This window comes from Blennius ocellaris, assembly GCF_963422515.1.
Source record: "Blennius ocellaris genome assembly, chromosome: 16".
NCBI classification, from domain to species: Eukaryota; Metazoa; Chordata; class Actinopteri; order Blenniiformes; family Blenniidae; genus Blennius; species Blennius ocellaris.
Genome location: NC_137665.1, coordinates 19,304,664 through 19,321,004, shown reverse-complemented (window position 1 = coordinate 19,321,004; position 16,341 = coordinate 19,304,664). Strand labels below are relative to the sequence as shown.

Genomic DNA, 16,341 nt, shown 5'->3' with positions numbered 1-16,341 from the left:
GTCACACAAATCAAGCCGGTTCTGAGACGTGACGGAGCGGGTTGGTATATATCTTCGCCATGCAAACACTGGAGACTGATCAATATGTACAAACGTCTTCTGGAGCGGCCGGACGGGGATCAGAAGGGCCGGTAGTTCCAGAAACTGGAGAAGACGGAGATCTGAGGGGAGGAAGCGCAGCTCGGTGAGTTTCCACAGGAGTGACGGCGACGCATTTGAAAAAGCAAACAGCCCAGGGGTCATGTGACCTGGGTTCAGTGTAAAGCATTGTGGTTAGGACACTTCAGGCCCAGACAGACCCCCGTCCCTGAAAACCAAGCAGCCCCGGAACCTCCCAACCAGCTCGCCATGCAAGTCCGTGTAAGGTGAGGCAAGGCCGACACAAGGACCCAGTCTACCACCACCAGGTCAGAGCAAACAGAGGCAGTGAATTGCATCTGCATTTTATTGAAAAGTGTCGCCTCACACTGTAACACAAGGTGATTTTGACAAATTAAGCCTCATTTTAAATGTTGATTTAGCTTTTAATAGTAGAGGATTTTCTATTGGTTGCTATTATTGACGATTGTGCGCTTGTGAATGACGATGATGCTGGGACCACTTTATCCAGGACGACTACTCCGGTCAGAGAGCAGATATGGACACCGGGTGTTGACTTTATCCCTTTTAATAGAATCAGCTGGCAGTACAGAACGTGGATTCCCGACGAATGATAAATAAGTGAATGTATAACGAATGAACGATGAATGAATGATGATTAATGTAGAATGATGATGAATGTAGAATGTAGAATGGTTTTCTGTAACACATAAAGAACGTACAAATAAATAACCAGTGGTAAGAATACTCCATAAACTGAATTAAATCCCTTATAGTGTCACACACGTGCAGACAGAGCTAGCCAATTAGCATTAGCGTCATTTACATCCGAGCTAAATGACACAGAACTGTTACCAAACACACATCTACCGACCTATACACTGAATATGAACACTTGTAGGCATGCTTGATGACTATTAAAGACTTACTTCTTCACGAACGCATTCAACATGTAACGAGGGGTTCGCTACCGTCTTATTATTACCAGAAAAACTCCGTTCACCGGGACGTAACACGAGGACCCCCTCACCTGACTGGGCTGTCCAAAATAATGCCTGACGAAAAACCCCTATTCTAACACAACACACAATACACTTCACAGGGAATTTGTAACAGTTATTTTATTGACACTTCATCTATTTTGTCTTTAGTATCGATATTTTTAAAATAGATATCATTTTGTCATTTTTTAAAAATTATTTCACTCAAGTATTCCACTGAGATATTCCTGCTGTCAAAGCTTCAGGTGCAGGAAAAACAACAAAGTGGGTGGTGTAGATATTCAATCTGACCCCAGAACAGTTTGTTCGTCTATCTGCATTAGGGGAATTCCCAGGGGAATTTGATGTAAACCTGTCCTTTGATCCCTTGATCCCTTGATCCTTTGACCCGAGGCCAGTGAGAGCAGCCTGCAGACGTCTATCTGCACTCAGTCCTTCAGAGACACGAGCGAGATCACAGCCATTTCCCAGCATCTAATACAGCTTCCCAGTTTTGGACCGTTCCTGTTTTTCAAAAATGGAGAACAACCAAGCCAGTGAGACTTCCCCGAGGATCAAGTCCCTGCGCCAAGCGCTCTTCTACTACAGAGATGCCTGCATGCAGCAGATGGTGGACTTCACCAGACTGCACAAGGAGAAGGACAGTCAGCTGAGCGCCATGGAGGCAAAACAACGACTCATGGCCTCCCAGCTGGAGGAGAAGGACCGCCAGCTGAAAGACGCCCTGGCAGCCAGAGACACGCAGGTGAAGCGCTACGGCCAGATGAAGGCTCTGAGCGAGAAGCTGAGGGCGGACAGCAACAAGCACTGGGAGGTGCGCTGGGACATGAGGGAGAGGGAGGCGGCTGTGAAGGTGGAAGCTCTCCTGCAAAACCACCAGCTGCAAGTGTCCCGGCTCAGTGCAGAGCTGAACACCGTCCAAGAGGCCCTGCATGACAAAGAGCTCCAGCTGAAGGAAGCTCTGGCGGCAAAAGACTTGAAAGAGAGACGCTGCGTCCAGCTGAAGGCCGTCGGCGAGAAGATGAGGGCCGACAGCAACAAGCACTGGGAGGTGCGCTGGCACATGAGGGAGAAGGAGGCGGCCGCAAAGGAGGAGGAGCTGGTCCAGAAACACCGGCAGCAAGTGGCCCGGCTGAAGGCCGAGAAGGAGGCGCTCTCCAGAAGCCTCAAACCAGCCCGGACCACCGAGGCCCAGTCTGGGGACTGGGGGCTTCAGGAGGAGGAGGAGGCCTCAACGACCCAGACCAACGGGGGGAATCTGCCCAACATCCTCAAGGTAGAGATCCAGTTTCCCCACTTTTGTTTGATTTCCAGCGTTTCACCTCGTTGCTTGAAATGACGAGTTGCAGATTACAGTTTATGGGTTTTAAAATCCCCCTCAATGACCCTTTTTCAAAAATGTTTTCCAGCTTCCAGAGGAGGGCGCAGGACAACGGCGCAAACCGGAAGCCGGTCCAGCTCGTTGGAGGTGGGGCTGCTTCACCAGGCCAGAGGAGAGAGGAGACACCAGGGTCCTCCAGGACGGGACCCCCCGCTCACGTCCAGCATTAAGCCCCGCCCACGAGATGGAAGGAGGGTGACGGAGAGGGCGGCAAATTCAAACTCAAATAAATGTCTTCATATGACTAAATCCTGAAGCGATTGTTTGTTGATGTTTAGTCTGGTTTCATTACAAAAACTAACAACAGCGTCAAAAAAACAACAATGCTTTCAGTGTTTCTCCCGTTTCCATGCAAACAGACGTCACTTTCAAAACGTTGCAATGTAAACTCTGAACCTTCTTTAGGTAGAAATTTTTTAAAAAACAACACGTTTTCACTCAGTTTGATTATTACTGTTTGGCTCCTGAGCTGTTTTCTCATGCTTCTATTTGGAAACCACATCATTTTGTTGGAACACAAACAGACACCTTCTCAGTTGAGATCCAACAGGACAGGAGAGAAATGATCACCAAGCATTAATAAAGCCTTCATATTCATTCCAAACCAGCCCATGCTGATGCCGTCACAAGTCCTCCAGAAAGTCTAAAAGGCCACATTAGAAAGAGAGACAGAGACATCGCATTGGAGGACAGTAGTGGGACAAATATTCATGATTCACTAAGCAGACAGGAGCTCCACCAACACCAAACTATTTGTCCTGAAGGTGGATGAAGACACTTTAAAACACTGGTTGGAATCCTGCCTGGTCTTCGCTACACCTTCTTCTCCAGGGACTGGAGCGACAAATCCTCCTTGATCAGGCGTCATGAAGACATCTGAGTGGAGAACGGCTGCTTAACGTACAAGATGTGGTTTTGGTGCAGTGCCAGGTGGTTTGTTAATGACAGTGTTGGTTTCACACACCGGGGTTACAGGCCAATTACAATTTGCCTCACGTTAAATACATCCGACACTCATGCAGGCTGCCTGTGTGACCAGTAACACCTCGAAACTGCTCCTGGTCAAGTCCTCATCACTTTAGAATGCTGAGAAAAATCCTAGTGATGGAATTTTGCTTTAACTGAATAGAGTCGTCTTAAACGCCACACGTGTGTTTTTCTGGTCTACAAAAAAAATTAATTAGAAGACCCTGAAAAGTAACAAATTATACCTTTAAAGTGGAAAACAATTCAAGTTCTTACTGTCAGTACACGGTGGGGACAAAACCCACAAGACGACGTTGTCCACCGTCCACCTGCTCAAAGTTAATAGTTCACTGCTCCACTTCCACCGACTGTGTCCAGAACAATGTTTAACTAACCTGCTGACAACCCTCGCTACTCCTCCATCGCCACTTCCTGCAGTCAGAGCATGATGTGATTGTTTTCTTTCCAACAAGATAAGCATTGTGCGGCAATAGACTTTATAACTTCTTCATGTATCCGGGGTGGCGAGGAGTAATGTCGCGAGGCTGGAGGAGCTCAATTATGTGTTTAAACCCCACGTTACTCGCCACCGACGGAGGGGCCGGTCGTCGAGGACGATCGGAGCGCTTATATCCCAGTTTTTAAATGCAGTCCGATAAAATGTGAGTCGTTTTCTTGGTTGATATCTGACCGATATGGATGTCGGATCTCTAAAGATGCTTTACATTTAGCCTGACAGTGTCAGGAGGCCTCCTACAGCGCCTCCACATTACACCACGGTACAGCCACTGATTGAGACCAGTGTGTAGTTCTAGATACGTTCTAGGTAGATAAGTCAGAACCGGTTTAAGATTCCCAACTCCAGTAGCTGGTTTGACAAAAATCAGGTGAGATGAATGAAGTGTGTGTCATTTGGTACAGAAGTTTGATTTTGATCGTTCTGGATGGAGTTTAGGTTGGAGGGTTGATGGAGAACATGTTGGTGGAGAACATGTGTGTTGGTGGAGAACATGTGTTGGTGGAGAACATGTTGGTGGAGAACATGTGGGGTGATGGAGAACATGTTGGTGGAGAACATGTGGGTTGATGGAGAACATGTTGGTGGAGAACATGTGGGTTGATGGAGAACATGTGGGTTGATGGAGAATGTGTGTTGGTGGAGAACGTGTGTTGGTGGAGAACGTGTGTGTTGGTAGAGAACATGTGTGTTGGTGGAGAACATGTGTTGGTGGAGAACATGTTGGTGGAGAACATGTGTTGATGGAGAACATGTGTGTTGGTGGAGAACATGTTGGTGGAGAACATGTTGGTGGAGAACATGTGGGTTGATGGAGAACATGTTGGTAGAGAACATGTGGGTTGATGGAGAACATGTTGGTAGAGAACATGTGGGTTGATGGAGAACATGTGGGTTGATGGAGAACGTGTGTTGGTGGAGAACATGTGTGTTGGTGGAGAACATGTGATGCTGTAGAACGTGCGTTGATGGAGAATGTGTGGTGCTTGGAGAACACGTGTTGATGGAGAACATGTTGGTGGAGAACACGTGTTGGTGGAGAACACGTGTTGGTGGAGAACACGTCTTGGTGGAGAACATGTGTGTTGGTGGAGAACATGTGATGCTGTAGAACGTGCGTTGATGGAGAATGTGTGGTGCTTGGAGAACACGTGTTGATGGAGAACATGTGTGTTGGTGGAGAACACGTGTTGATGGAGAACATGTGTGTTGGTGGAGAACACGTGTTGGTGGAGAACACGTGTTGGTGGCGAACATGTGTTGGTGGAGAACATGTTGGTGGAGAACACGTGTTGGTGGAGAACATGTGAGCATCTAGAACACGTCACCTTGTCTTTGAGCTGCTGGCACAGCTGCAGGGAGATGGTGAAGAACACCAGCGTGTCGTTGAGCCAGGGCACCACACACTCCACCTTGTGGACGTGGCTCACCTCGAAGCGGTTGTTGTTCAGTTCACTGCAGGGGGCGAGACCAGGTGTGGATCAGGGTGTGAAGCGTACGGCCCGGCAGAGGGGGAACCTTACATTCACACTGTTTGTAGGAAGAGAACAACACTGACTACAGAACAAACATGAAGGACGTGTGGCGGCGACCAGCGTGAAAGAATTGATCAAACATGGACGGTTTCTCACCAATATTTGTCTGGACTTAACATTTATTTCTATTTCAGTACTCTAGTGACCCCTGACCTCTGACCTCTGACCTCTGAGTTTAAACATGGGATTCAGGACTTACAACATGGCTCCAGGGTTGTGCAGCACCGAGCTCCCGGCTGGTTTGAAGTTCTGCAAAGAACAGTCAGAAGAAGAGTTTGGTCACAGTTTAGTCCCCCCCCCCCCCCCCCCCCCCCACCACCACCACCACCACCACCACCTCCTCCATGCTTTCTGATCTGACCTTGGTGGTGTTCGGGGGCATCGTGTGCAGCTGGTACACCGTCAGGCACAGTTTACTCAGGTTGATGTAGAAGTTGACCATGACGTCCCCGGGCATGGGGGGGGAGAACATTTTCTGGAGGAGAAAGGATTTGACTGATTAACACGGCCCGATGAGGAACAATGGCACAAGTTTAAAGTCCAGCTGTTTGAAGCCTCTGATATCGAAGCTTATCGAAGTCAGTTTATTCAGTCCACCAGCTGATGGAGGTTCTGGGTCCTGGAGGTTCACCCTAGAGGTGAACCTCTAGGGTGAACAGGAAATCCTTCCTGCCCACGGCAATAAGACTTTTTAACTCTTCTACCTCCGTCAGAGCCTCAATCATCACCACCTGGACTAAATTACATTGATACTTATATTATATCATATATTTCATATGGCATATTGCATGTACATATACTTATATTTATACATGTGCAAGTACACTATTACTATTGGTATTATTATTACTGATATATATATATATATATAGATATATATATTGTTATTGTTTGTTATTTTATTGCTACCATTATTAGTAGAACTATACATGAGTATTATACACTATTACACATTGTTATCTGTATTATTGTTATTATTATATAATGCCTACTTCTAATGGCTCTGCCGCTGCATCTTACTATCTATTTATCTTGCTTTTATCTCCTGCTTATTTCTAAGTGTCCATGTTCCATTCTGTGTTTTACTTTATGTCTTATACCCAGATATTTTTTATTTTCATTTCTATTCTATCGTATTTTATAATATTCGTATGTACCAGATTGCTGCAACAAAACAATTTCCCTTCGGGGATGAATAAAGTAATTATCTATCTATCTATCTATCTATCTATCTAGGGGCACCGTCCTCGAGGTTCCCCCTCGAGGACGGTTCCCCCCCCCCCCCCCCCAACCTTCCCGCGTTACCATCAGTCCGCTGGTGGCGAGCTCGGGCAGCGTGAGGGAGGCCGGCGTAGTGAGGCGGTTTCGCGCTCGCGTCAGCTGCAGCATCACAGCGTCCATCAGCTGCAGAAGCAGAAGAGACAGAACTTTAGAGGACAGACACAGAAACCCGGCGGGGGGGGCGGGGGGGGTCTCCTGCTTACACACACCTTGTTGACCTCAGCGCCCGTCTTGAAGTGGTAGCTGTCGTCATGGCTGCTGAGGAGCAGCAGAGCCTGGTTCACGTGGTTCCTGGCGTCCTGGATCTGATCCAGAAACAACAGTCAGTGGGTGTTGGGCCGAGTCCCTGCAGTAGCCACGCTTCAAGGCCCTCAAATATTTGGTCTTTAAACTGAATATTAACCAACTTGTATATCACCAGGGAGGGAGGGAGGAGCTCTGGAACTGGAAATGGCCTTTGAGCAAAGCGTGCATCAGGAAGTACCGCCGGTTAAAGTTCTGCGAGGGTTTGCTCGAAGACACTCGGCTCTTTTCTAACATGACCCGAAACTAAATCAACACATTTATGTGATCTTCCCGGGGAATTCAAGAGAAACCTGACGGAGTGCTGTGAAAAGTGAATAATGACGCGGCAATAAGCCTGTCAAGCCTTAAAAATCCACAGAATGGTAGCTGTCGTCATTGTATTATCCACAGGGATCATAGCGCGTGAAAGACGTAGCGGCTTATAGTCCAGACATTACGGTATCTACCAACATTACCGTCTAAGAAGCACCATTATTTGCCGTTTTAGGTTAAAATTCAGCTTTAATCCAGCTGAGAGTGTTTTTACTCAAACCATGTTTGCACGAAGTAAAGAATGGAGGAACTCTCCCCAGAGTACCACGAACCACAGCAGGCACGTCCTGCTTTCCCGCGACTCGACCCAGGCTCTACACTTATTAGCACAAAAAAGTACTTGGGGGTGGGGGGGGACGTTCGGGGACTTTTGGTTTTACGGTACCTGCTGGAGTTTCCACTGCTTGTCTTCTCGGAACTGAAAGTGCAGAACCTGACTGCTCTTTGACACCTTCAGGTTTATGTCCTGCAGAGCAGAAGTCAATCGGTTAGAAGAGGGTTGGTCAGCTTGGGTCAGCGTTGATCGTGATGAGAGTGGCGCACACTCACGGCCTGAGTCAGAGCCTCGCCCTGCAGAGTCAGCACGCCCTTCACCTGGTCCATCCTGCAGAGCAGCACACCAGAGGGCTCAAGAGAGAGAACGACCATGTCACGCAATCACAACAGCTAATTGGCGGCACTATTGGCCAAAACGAACACTGGCCAGAGAGGAAGAAAAGCGTGAGGGAGTAGAAACCCAGCTCACCGATCGGTCTGGTCCGAAAGAGGGAATCCCGTCCCTTTAGCTAGCTAGTGGCTGACGATAGCCACAAGCAACCATGATATACGTTCTTCAGATCAATGAGCATCTTCCTCACTACTTCATGAGATATTTTCTAACTTTTTCTTTCTGCATCTTCGGATTCGTGCCGTTAGCTTTGTTTGTTTACGACTGAAAATGCACTGTGCTCTCCATCACGTCCGCTGATAGTCCCTGACGTGACACTCCGTCGCCAGGTCGGATCTTGGTTGACTTGCAAGTGAACCGAGATCCACGTTTTCAAGTGGACCAGAGTTCACTGCCCCGATCGGGATCAGAGTCCAGTGAGCGTTCACACCTGCCCGAACGAAGTGACTTTTCCCTGAAACCCAACTCTGGTCCGGATCAAACGGTGCTGGTGTGAACCGGTCCCCCGCGTGGGGCAGACAATAAAGTTTATCTTTATCTTGTCCATGTCAAAAAAACATTTCCCCCAGGGATTAATAAAGTGATTGAGGTAACCGTACTCTGATCCTCTTGGTGTGTGTGTGTGTGTGTGCTCACGTGGAGCTGCCCAGGATGAAGTTCTCTTGTTTGAGTTGACTCTCCATCCCCGGTGACGGCATGGAGAAACGCCTCGATGCCTCCTGCAGATGACAAAGCGATTGGATGAGAGGCTGAAGCACAACGCTGAGATTCAGTGTGAGCTGGAATAGAAAGTCCAAATCCAACTGAACATCAGCAGTACTTGTTAATGACAGCAGAAACTGGGAACGATTTCTAGATTCGCCCACGAACCCGTTCGGGCAAGGTGGGTAGATGATTCACTTTACTCACCCTGGACTTTCAGACAAGCCTTAATGTGGAGCCCTGAACTATGGATGTTAATGGATCAGGCTCCAATGCCTTCAGGCCTTACCGAAGCAGAACTCCAGCTGACAGTAACCGCTTTTATTGTTGTGGCTCGGCTCATATTACGCAACTGGAAGAGCCCATATAAACCAGAGCTGGTGGAGTGGTTTAAACCCATGACAGAGAGTGCTGCCTTTGAAAAGACGATGACTCGGGTCATTAATGCTCCAAGTAAAACGAGTCACGTATGGGAAGTCTTTGTGGACTGCATAAGTGGGGTCACTCCTTTAAGGGGTACAAGGCATTGTGGGAAGGATAGGTTTTGTTATACATGTGATTGTATATATGTACGCTTTGAATACGTCTGAGTCATGAGTCTCTACCTGCTCAGGAAACTGGATTTTAGCGTTAGAACCCCACTGGCCTGGAAAAATATCTACTGACCTACCGACCTATTCTGAACGTTACACCAGCTAACTGGTCCGAGCAAACTGTGTTAGCCAGTTAGCCATGCTAGGCTATCTGATACGACTTAAACGGAGGAGATATTCACAGAGAAGTTGCTGGTTTTAGATGAAGTGGACTTTACCCACTTTACCGCTGCCGTTCCACTTTGCATAGAGCTGATAGCGCGAAAGATTTCTTGACTTGTTCTTGCAGAGTCCAGAGCGGACTCTTGGACAGTCAATTTTGTCAATGAATGCATCAATGTCAGACAAATCTGTATTGTCATCACTTGAGTAGAGATTACTATAGAATTTCCTGAATGCATCATTTACTGTTTGGGGGCGGGTGTATGCAACACCAGGTGTGACTTGTGTCTCTGAGATAACTCTTGTGAGAACGTACCTTGTTGGACTTTTCACCATGCTCATAGAATGTTGGTTTTGATTTGAATAAAAGCAGCTCAGTGTTTCCGATTGACAGGGTGTCGCATTCAGTCTGTGATAGTCGTCATTCTTTGCAAAGCTCGGGGTCGTCATCTGCCGAGAGCCTCGTATCGCCGTATTTTATTTGTTCAGATTATTCTGAGAGACGCGTGCTTTTCTGTTTCTCAAACGAGGCGTGTGAAACAATCCGACCCCTCAAATACCGCCTTGATTTACAGTTGGTAACATATTGAAAACAGTCATTGCCAAGTAAGAAAAAGACGATTCTTGAGGAGGAACAATGAATTGGTGGGGAAAACCAATATTGTTCAAAGTTCTCCACGGGTCTACGAGATCGTATGATCCCAGAAATGAGTGACGAATCTTAGCAGCCTTAGATGGTCCGGATTCGGATCAATCTCGATCTGGGTGCATCAGACAGTTAAGGTCCCCCACTTAATATCAAATGATGTGCAAGTAGATCACGCAGTTTTTCCAAAAAACAAATCTGTAAAAAAAATTGCGAGTCGTCCCAATTGGGTCCGTAGACGTTGGCCCAAACAGTTTGTGAACCAAACAGTTTGTCGGTGCTGGAAGTGGTAAATTATGGGGTTATATTTGTGCCAAAATTCTGAGCGAGCGATGGGAAAATCTGAGCGCAAAAAAAATGTATTGTGCAAGCAACTCTAATAGCATTATGAGGAAATATTTAAATTGCGCAAAGAAAAACTTGAGATTGCTCAAAAATCATTTCTGCGCTCAGATTCTTCCTCTGTGCGCTCAACCTCTCTCTCTCTCTCTCGCTCGCTCGCTCAAATCTCTCCACATCCGCGCTCAAGTTCTGCTGTGCGCTCGCTCAAAATGTGCAAAGCCCAAATATGACAGACTTCGGATTCTGGAAGCTCCTCATAACCAACGAAGAAGAAGAAGAAGAAGAAGAAGAAGAGGGAAAAACAAACTGCGAGGGAAAACAGAAATAAGGAAAACTAAAGATAATGATCCTGGATTACAACATGTTTTCCCTCGCAGTTTGTTTTTCCCTCTTCTTCTTTGTTGGTTATGAGGCACTTCCAGAATCCGAAGTAACCAATCAGAGTTCAACACCCGCCCCAAATTTCTGTGATTGGTGGACAACCGTGTCTGTCACACTTTTCCCATCGCTCGCTTAGAATTTTGGCACAAATATAACCCCACATTAAATATGTTGATAAATGTCTATAGAGATTCATACTTTTTGCATTATTTAGTTGAAATATCAAGTTTTATCAAAAATGAATGCACTTTATGGTTGTGTTCCGTTCAGCTCTGTGTTCTGAGAGCAACGTGGTCCCGCCTCTTCTCCAACGGTGGAACTTGAGCCACGTTCTAGAGACGACGGTACCTTGAGTACATCCTGGAGCTGCTTCAACACGGCGTGCACCTCCTCCTTCAGCAGCCAGTTGAACTCCTCCTCCTGCAGACAGAAGGAAGACACACGGAGACAGAATAAACGATCACGTCGTCCCCGCCGTCCGTCACGACTCCCTGTTATCGAGTTTCGATTCAATTTACGGTATTTTTTTTCTCATTGCACTGAAAAATGACTGCAGCCACCAGATAATGTCAAAGGAGCAACTTAATAAGGACAGATGTCGGATTTGATTTATTCTTTTTTTTTCCCCCTTCTTCGTGTCTTCTTCTCTGTTTTCTGTGTATTTCTTGCAACAGTTACAGCGCCACCTATAGGTATGTGTGCTACATGGTGTTTGAGTTGTTTTGGTGGGTGAAGTACTTCCACTATCTTTATAAACACTGGGCCTGAAGGTTTTTACACAAACACTTTAAGATCTATCAAATCTACCCATTTCATTAGAAATCTATTAGAAATGCTAAATGCATTAAAAAAAAAAGTGGATATTGACAGTATTTACACATTTCAAGGCAGTAGGTGTCCGAAACTATATGTCAAGCCTAATAGTTCAAGTGAAGTTTAACTACAACACAAATCACCATCATCTTTACGTTTATACTTTCATTTAAATTCAGATATTATACTTAAATGACATAGATAGATAGATAGATAGATAGATAGATAGATAGATAGATAGACTTATTTATTCTTTCAATCCAAATTCACCATTTTCTTCATAATTTTTCATAATTTTTCCCCAATGTTTCACCTGGGAACTAAAATTTGCAGTTTGACTGTAAAAAATCTAATTATGGTCATTAATGTCCTGCAGGACCAGGATCAGGATCAGGACCTGGACCTGGATCAGGACCACTTTGGAACTGGAACCAGGACCAGGTCCAACCCCAGGACCACACAAGGACCGGATGCAGTTCCCGGTCCAGCACCAGGTCCAGCCCGAGTCCTGATGCGGTTCTGCGGGCCGGCAGGACACACACACACACACACACACACACACACACACACACACACACACACACACACACACACACACACACACACACACACACACACACACACACACACACACACACACACACACACACACACACACACACACACACACACACACACACACTCACCAGCACGGCTCGCTCCACCTGGCTGGCTGCTGACATCTTGGGCAGCTCGGACAGAGACCGCTGCGGGTTCAGCATGTTGGCCGCTGGACGGGTGCAGTCTCCTGGGGAAGCAGCTTCGACACTCCGGCCTCCGTGATCCGCTGCACCGGCACCGACTAGCTTAGCTTAGGTGATGGTGCGTTCAACGCCCTCGGGAAAAAAGCCTGCTTGCAGGGGCGTCAAAAAATACGACGTAAAAAAATGCAAATAAAATAGATTTCAACGAAAAAAAATTAACACACTGTACGAGGAAAATTACATTAAATACATTGAGAGGGAGGATATCGGTTTTAACAGTGAATGTTTGTGTCTCAGACTTCAACGCTGACGTTTCTGCGTTATAAATAACGACGTTCTTTATTGGCTGTACACAGCAGCTCCGAGCAGCCTTATAAATATCGATGTAAAGTCTCAATACATTACCGAGCTTTGGTATTTTTAGAAAGCCACATTTAGAAGCATATTCCAAACAATACACTGAAGTGTTTTCATATTTACGAGGCGTGTGAACGCGGCGTTGAACCGGTCACACGTTCACTATTAAGGTAGACCCGCCCACCACTCCTTATATGGCCAGTCCACTTCCGGCCCACGCGTGTTTATCTCAAACCTCCACAGCTCTGCACGGCCTCAAACTTTCACGAGAGAATTTTGCGTTTCAACCCTGTTTCTATAATAAGAGTTAAAATTGAAGTAGATTGGAGTTCCCCCTGGTTCTCTCTGGGAAATTAGTACAATTTGAGGAAAAAATTCACCAAAATCCACCATTTTTCTCCAAATATCCGACTTCCTATTGAGTTTTCCGTACGACTGGAAGAGAGTTTTTTGTTTGTCATGGCCTGTTACATATCAGGATTGTAGTGTTTTATTTGATTGTACTATATGTTTCTTCCATTCTCATGCTTCATAGTGATGTTTCACCCCCCCAGCCTCTCACCTCAATCACAATTTAAAAGCAAATAAAGATCCAGAGGCTCAGAAGTCCTGAAGTGAAACATAAAGTACTTGATTCCTCAAGGTGGAGAACGCCGGGTGAGTCGTGTGGAGGCAGTCACGTAGCATCCGCTCCTTCAGACGCACAATACGGAGGGAAGGCCTCAACTCTCTCTCGTCCTGCAGGATCTCCGACGGTAGAACTGGAACTTCCCGATCTGGTGTCATTTACACGTGGGTCAAGTCTTATCGCGGTCACGACTGCATGGGCCAAAGTAAAAACCTCAAGCACACGTTAGAAGTCAGTAATCAGGAGAGGATTTATTAAACAGCACAAAAGTATTGTTTTTCTTCTTCTTCTTCTACAAGTACACAAACTCATAAATATCCCCGAACCAAACCCTGTTAATGGATCCCAGCCACGGTCAGTCCAACCCAAGAACAAGCCGGATTCTAGAAGCCACGTGTTTAGAACCCGTTCACACGGAAAGGATCTACGATGTTACGGTGGAGTCCAAAGCGAAGGGGTTTCATCAGGCCTCTTTACTGGAGATACAAAAGGAAGCCTGACTCCACCCTAGAAGTCATATTTACACCGCTCGTCTAAAAACAGCTCTTTACAAAAGTGTTCAAACTGGAGAACCTCCACTCAGCTTCAAGCCTAAAAAACCACACCGGGGAGCTTTTTCATGCAAGGAACCAGTAATGACTGGAGGGTTCTGTTGATCAATCCTGCTCTAATGCACAGGTCCCCCCCCCCCCCCCCAAAAAAAGCTTCTACACACTGCAACTCTAACAACTTTATAGGTTCACATGATGCGATTATGCAACTGTATGCGATTGCTGAAGAATAACGCTTCACAAACATGAAGGGAGCCTCGCTGCTGTGGCATTTGTGTGTTTGGAGAGAAATCCTGAAGGAGGAAGAGGAGGAAGAAGATATGGGCTTGGAGAGAGAAAACTTGGGACGACAATTTAGCAAAGGGAGTTTGAAGTACTTGTTCGCATCTGCTGGCGTTTACCGCCGTCGTCTTTCATTTCCCAACAAAACCCAACATGTGACCGTGAAAACAAACGTCTCATCAGAGGTTCCGTCTCTGGTCCAAGACCCAAGACCCCCGTCCGTCCCCGAACCGGGTCTGGCGGGTCGGACACGCCTGCCGTCACCCAGAGAGCTCCCACGTTGGGAACCTAAAGACATTCTTTGACCGCTCTGCCAGAGACGGTCCTAACGGGGTCCCCGCCCTCAGGGTGAGGAACCTCTGCACTCGACGGCAGCTTCTTATGAACCACGTCCGAAATCCTCGACGAGCAAACTGAAAGCGCCACAGGGACGTTCAGATTTGCTCTCAAGTCGAATGAAAAGACGTCACAAATTCCTTTCGAGACAATAAAACATGTACGCAACAGTGAACCGACACAAAGAATTTAGAATAGACTTGCAAAGTTGTTTTCTCTCACTAAAGCAGTGAAGGCGTGTCGTCGGCTGCATCGGACCTCAGAAGAAACTGGTTCCTACTTAGTTTTCATGACTTGATGTTAAAGGAAAAGCAGAACTATTTCTGCATATGAAAACGTCGTTTCAGATTGAAATGAATGCTTCGGGGTGTGGATTCACACACGTTCTGGATGTTTCCACCAGATCTTCTCTCACGACACACCAACGTGAACAAACCTGATGCAGGTTTGACAACGAGCTGTGGACGAGGTTCAACCTGGTCCATTTTGTTTGACAAGACATTGTTTATCTTCCTGGGGAAAAAAATTCATAAAAATACAAGACAAAACGAGCCGACGTCATGTTGAGGACAAAAAAAAACAACCTAATCCGACATAAACACCCCCTTGCAGCTTCTATTTATTGATCCTGAAGCTTTGACGAGTTCAATATTTGACTCCATGGTGGTTCAAGAGGCTTGTGGGGAAAGATGGCGGCTTCACGAAGGTGTGACTGTATAAAGGAGCCTTGGCGAGACGCCATTCTTCACTCGGACGCTAAAAGCTGAAGCAGAAAGGACTGAGCGAAGATGCAGAGCAACACCTGGAGCAGCTTGATGAACCACTGAAGCTCCAGCTTTTCTTTGACTCTTGAGTCTCATGAGAAAAACGAGTGTTTTTTTGTTAATGGTAGATTGTTTTGCGGGTTCCAGGGGCTCTGGAGCTTCAGTGTCAGAGGGCAGAATGAAGCAGTGGCACACAAAAAAGAACATTTTCTTCCAAGTGGTGAAAACAAACAAAAAAAAAACAAAATAAAACTGTCCAGACAGAAGAAGGAAGCCTCTATCCTCCTTGCGTGTTCTTACAGAGAAGCTTCTTGAGGAACAAAACTATTTAAAACACATTGATTTTTTTTTTTATTTCACTTGTCAGAAATTTAATTATTTTCCTAGAATTGTGAGATTAAAAGACCTAAATGCACAACTGCAACGTGTCAAAATCGACATTTTATTTCTCCCTTCAAATTTTTGGACTCTTCTTTTTAGAAATTTTACTTTCCAAAGTCATTTGTTCCTCTGAATTCTGAGAAAAGTTGAGTTCATTAAAGAAACGAGTAGAATTTAATGTTGGCGACTTTAATATTCCTCCTCCGTCGTCCTGGAGGCGGATTTTCTTCAATTCATCCGAAGTGCTGATTTGCTTCAATGAACATTTAAAAACAACTAAAAAACAAAAACCCAAGGGTGTCCAGCCCCGGTCCTGGAGGGCCCCCACCCTGCACGGTCCAGTCTCTCCCTGCTTCAGCAGTCTGATGATGATGATGTCATCACCAAGGGTGTGTTGAAGTGGGAGGAGCTAAACCCTGCCAGCACCCGGGGCCGGGCTCCCCTGTGCTGGACCACATTGACGACTTCCTCTTGCAGAAGAGGCGGAGCTTATGAAGCGTCTCCAGTCGGCCACTGGGGGGCGAACGTCTTGTCATGAAGAGTCACGCAATTTGTCACCTTTTGCTTCAGTCGGTGAGAAAAACGAAGAAAAAAA

The 16,341-nt window shown here is 46.3% G+C and overlaps 2 protein-coding genes across 4 annotated transcripts in view; both read right to left on the bottom strand.

Moving 5' to 3' along the window:
- Positions 1-72: 72 nt before the first annotated feature.
- On the bottom strand, positions 73-12,517 carry LOC308140878 (protein rogdi homolog). The gene is made up of 11 exons (XM_080510838.1): positions 12,391-12,517; positions 11,240-11,311; positions 8,702-8,784; positions 7,948-8,002; positions 7,784-7,864; positions 6,990-7,085; positions 6,805-6,903; positions 5,861-5,974; positions 5,699-5,748; positions 5,293-5,419; positions 73-161 (listed from the first exon to the last, which is right to left on the bottom strand). Exons 1-11 carry the CDS (start codon positions 12,463-12,465, stop codon positions 120-122), a joined length of 894 nt encoding a protein of 297 aa, XP_080366964.1. The 5' UTR covers positions 12,466-12,517; the 3' UTR covers positions 73-119.
- A 3,403-nt stretch (positions 12,518-15,920) lies between these two features.
- Positions 15,921-16,341, bottom strand: part of glyr1 (glyoxylate reductase 1 homolog (Arabidopsis)) — a 24,415-nt gene continuing 23,994 nt past the window's right edge. For all 3 annotated transcript variants that reach the window (XM_080510834.1, XM_080510835.1, XM_080510836.1), the window contains one exon: positions 15,921-16,341. This exon is cut by the window's right edge and continues 776 nt beyond it. The gene's annotated coding sequence lies outside the window, so the exon portion shown is untranslated.

Bases quoted from the DNA above. Each gene is read 5' to 3' on its own strand.
- LOC308140878 (XM_080510838.1), bottom strand. From the start codon at position 12,465: ATGCTGAACCCGCAGCGGTCTCTGTCCGAGCTGCCCAAGATGTCAGCA. The intron at 7,865-7,947 runs GTGAGTGTGCGC...TCTGCTCTGCAG, and splicing joins GCGAGGCTCTGACTCAGGCC to GACATAAACCTGAAGGTGTC. The intron at 6,904-6,989 runs GTGTGTGTAAGC...CTGCTTCTGCAG, and splicing joins CGGGCGCTGAGGTCAACAAG to CTGATGGACGCTGTGATGCT.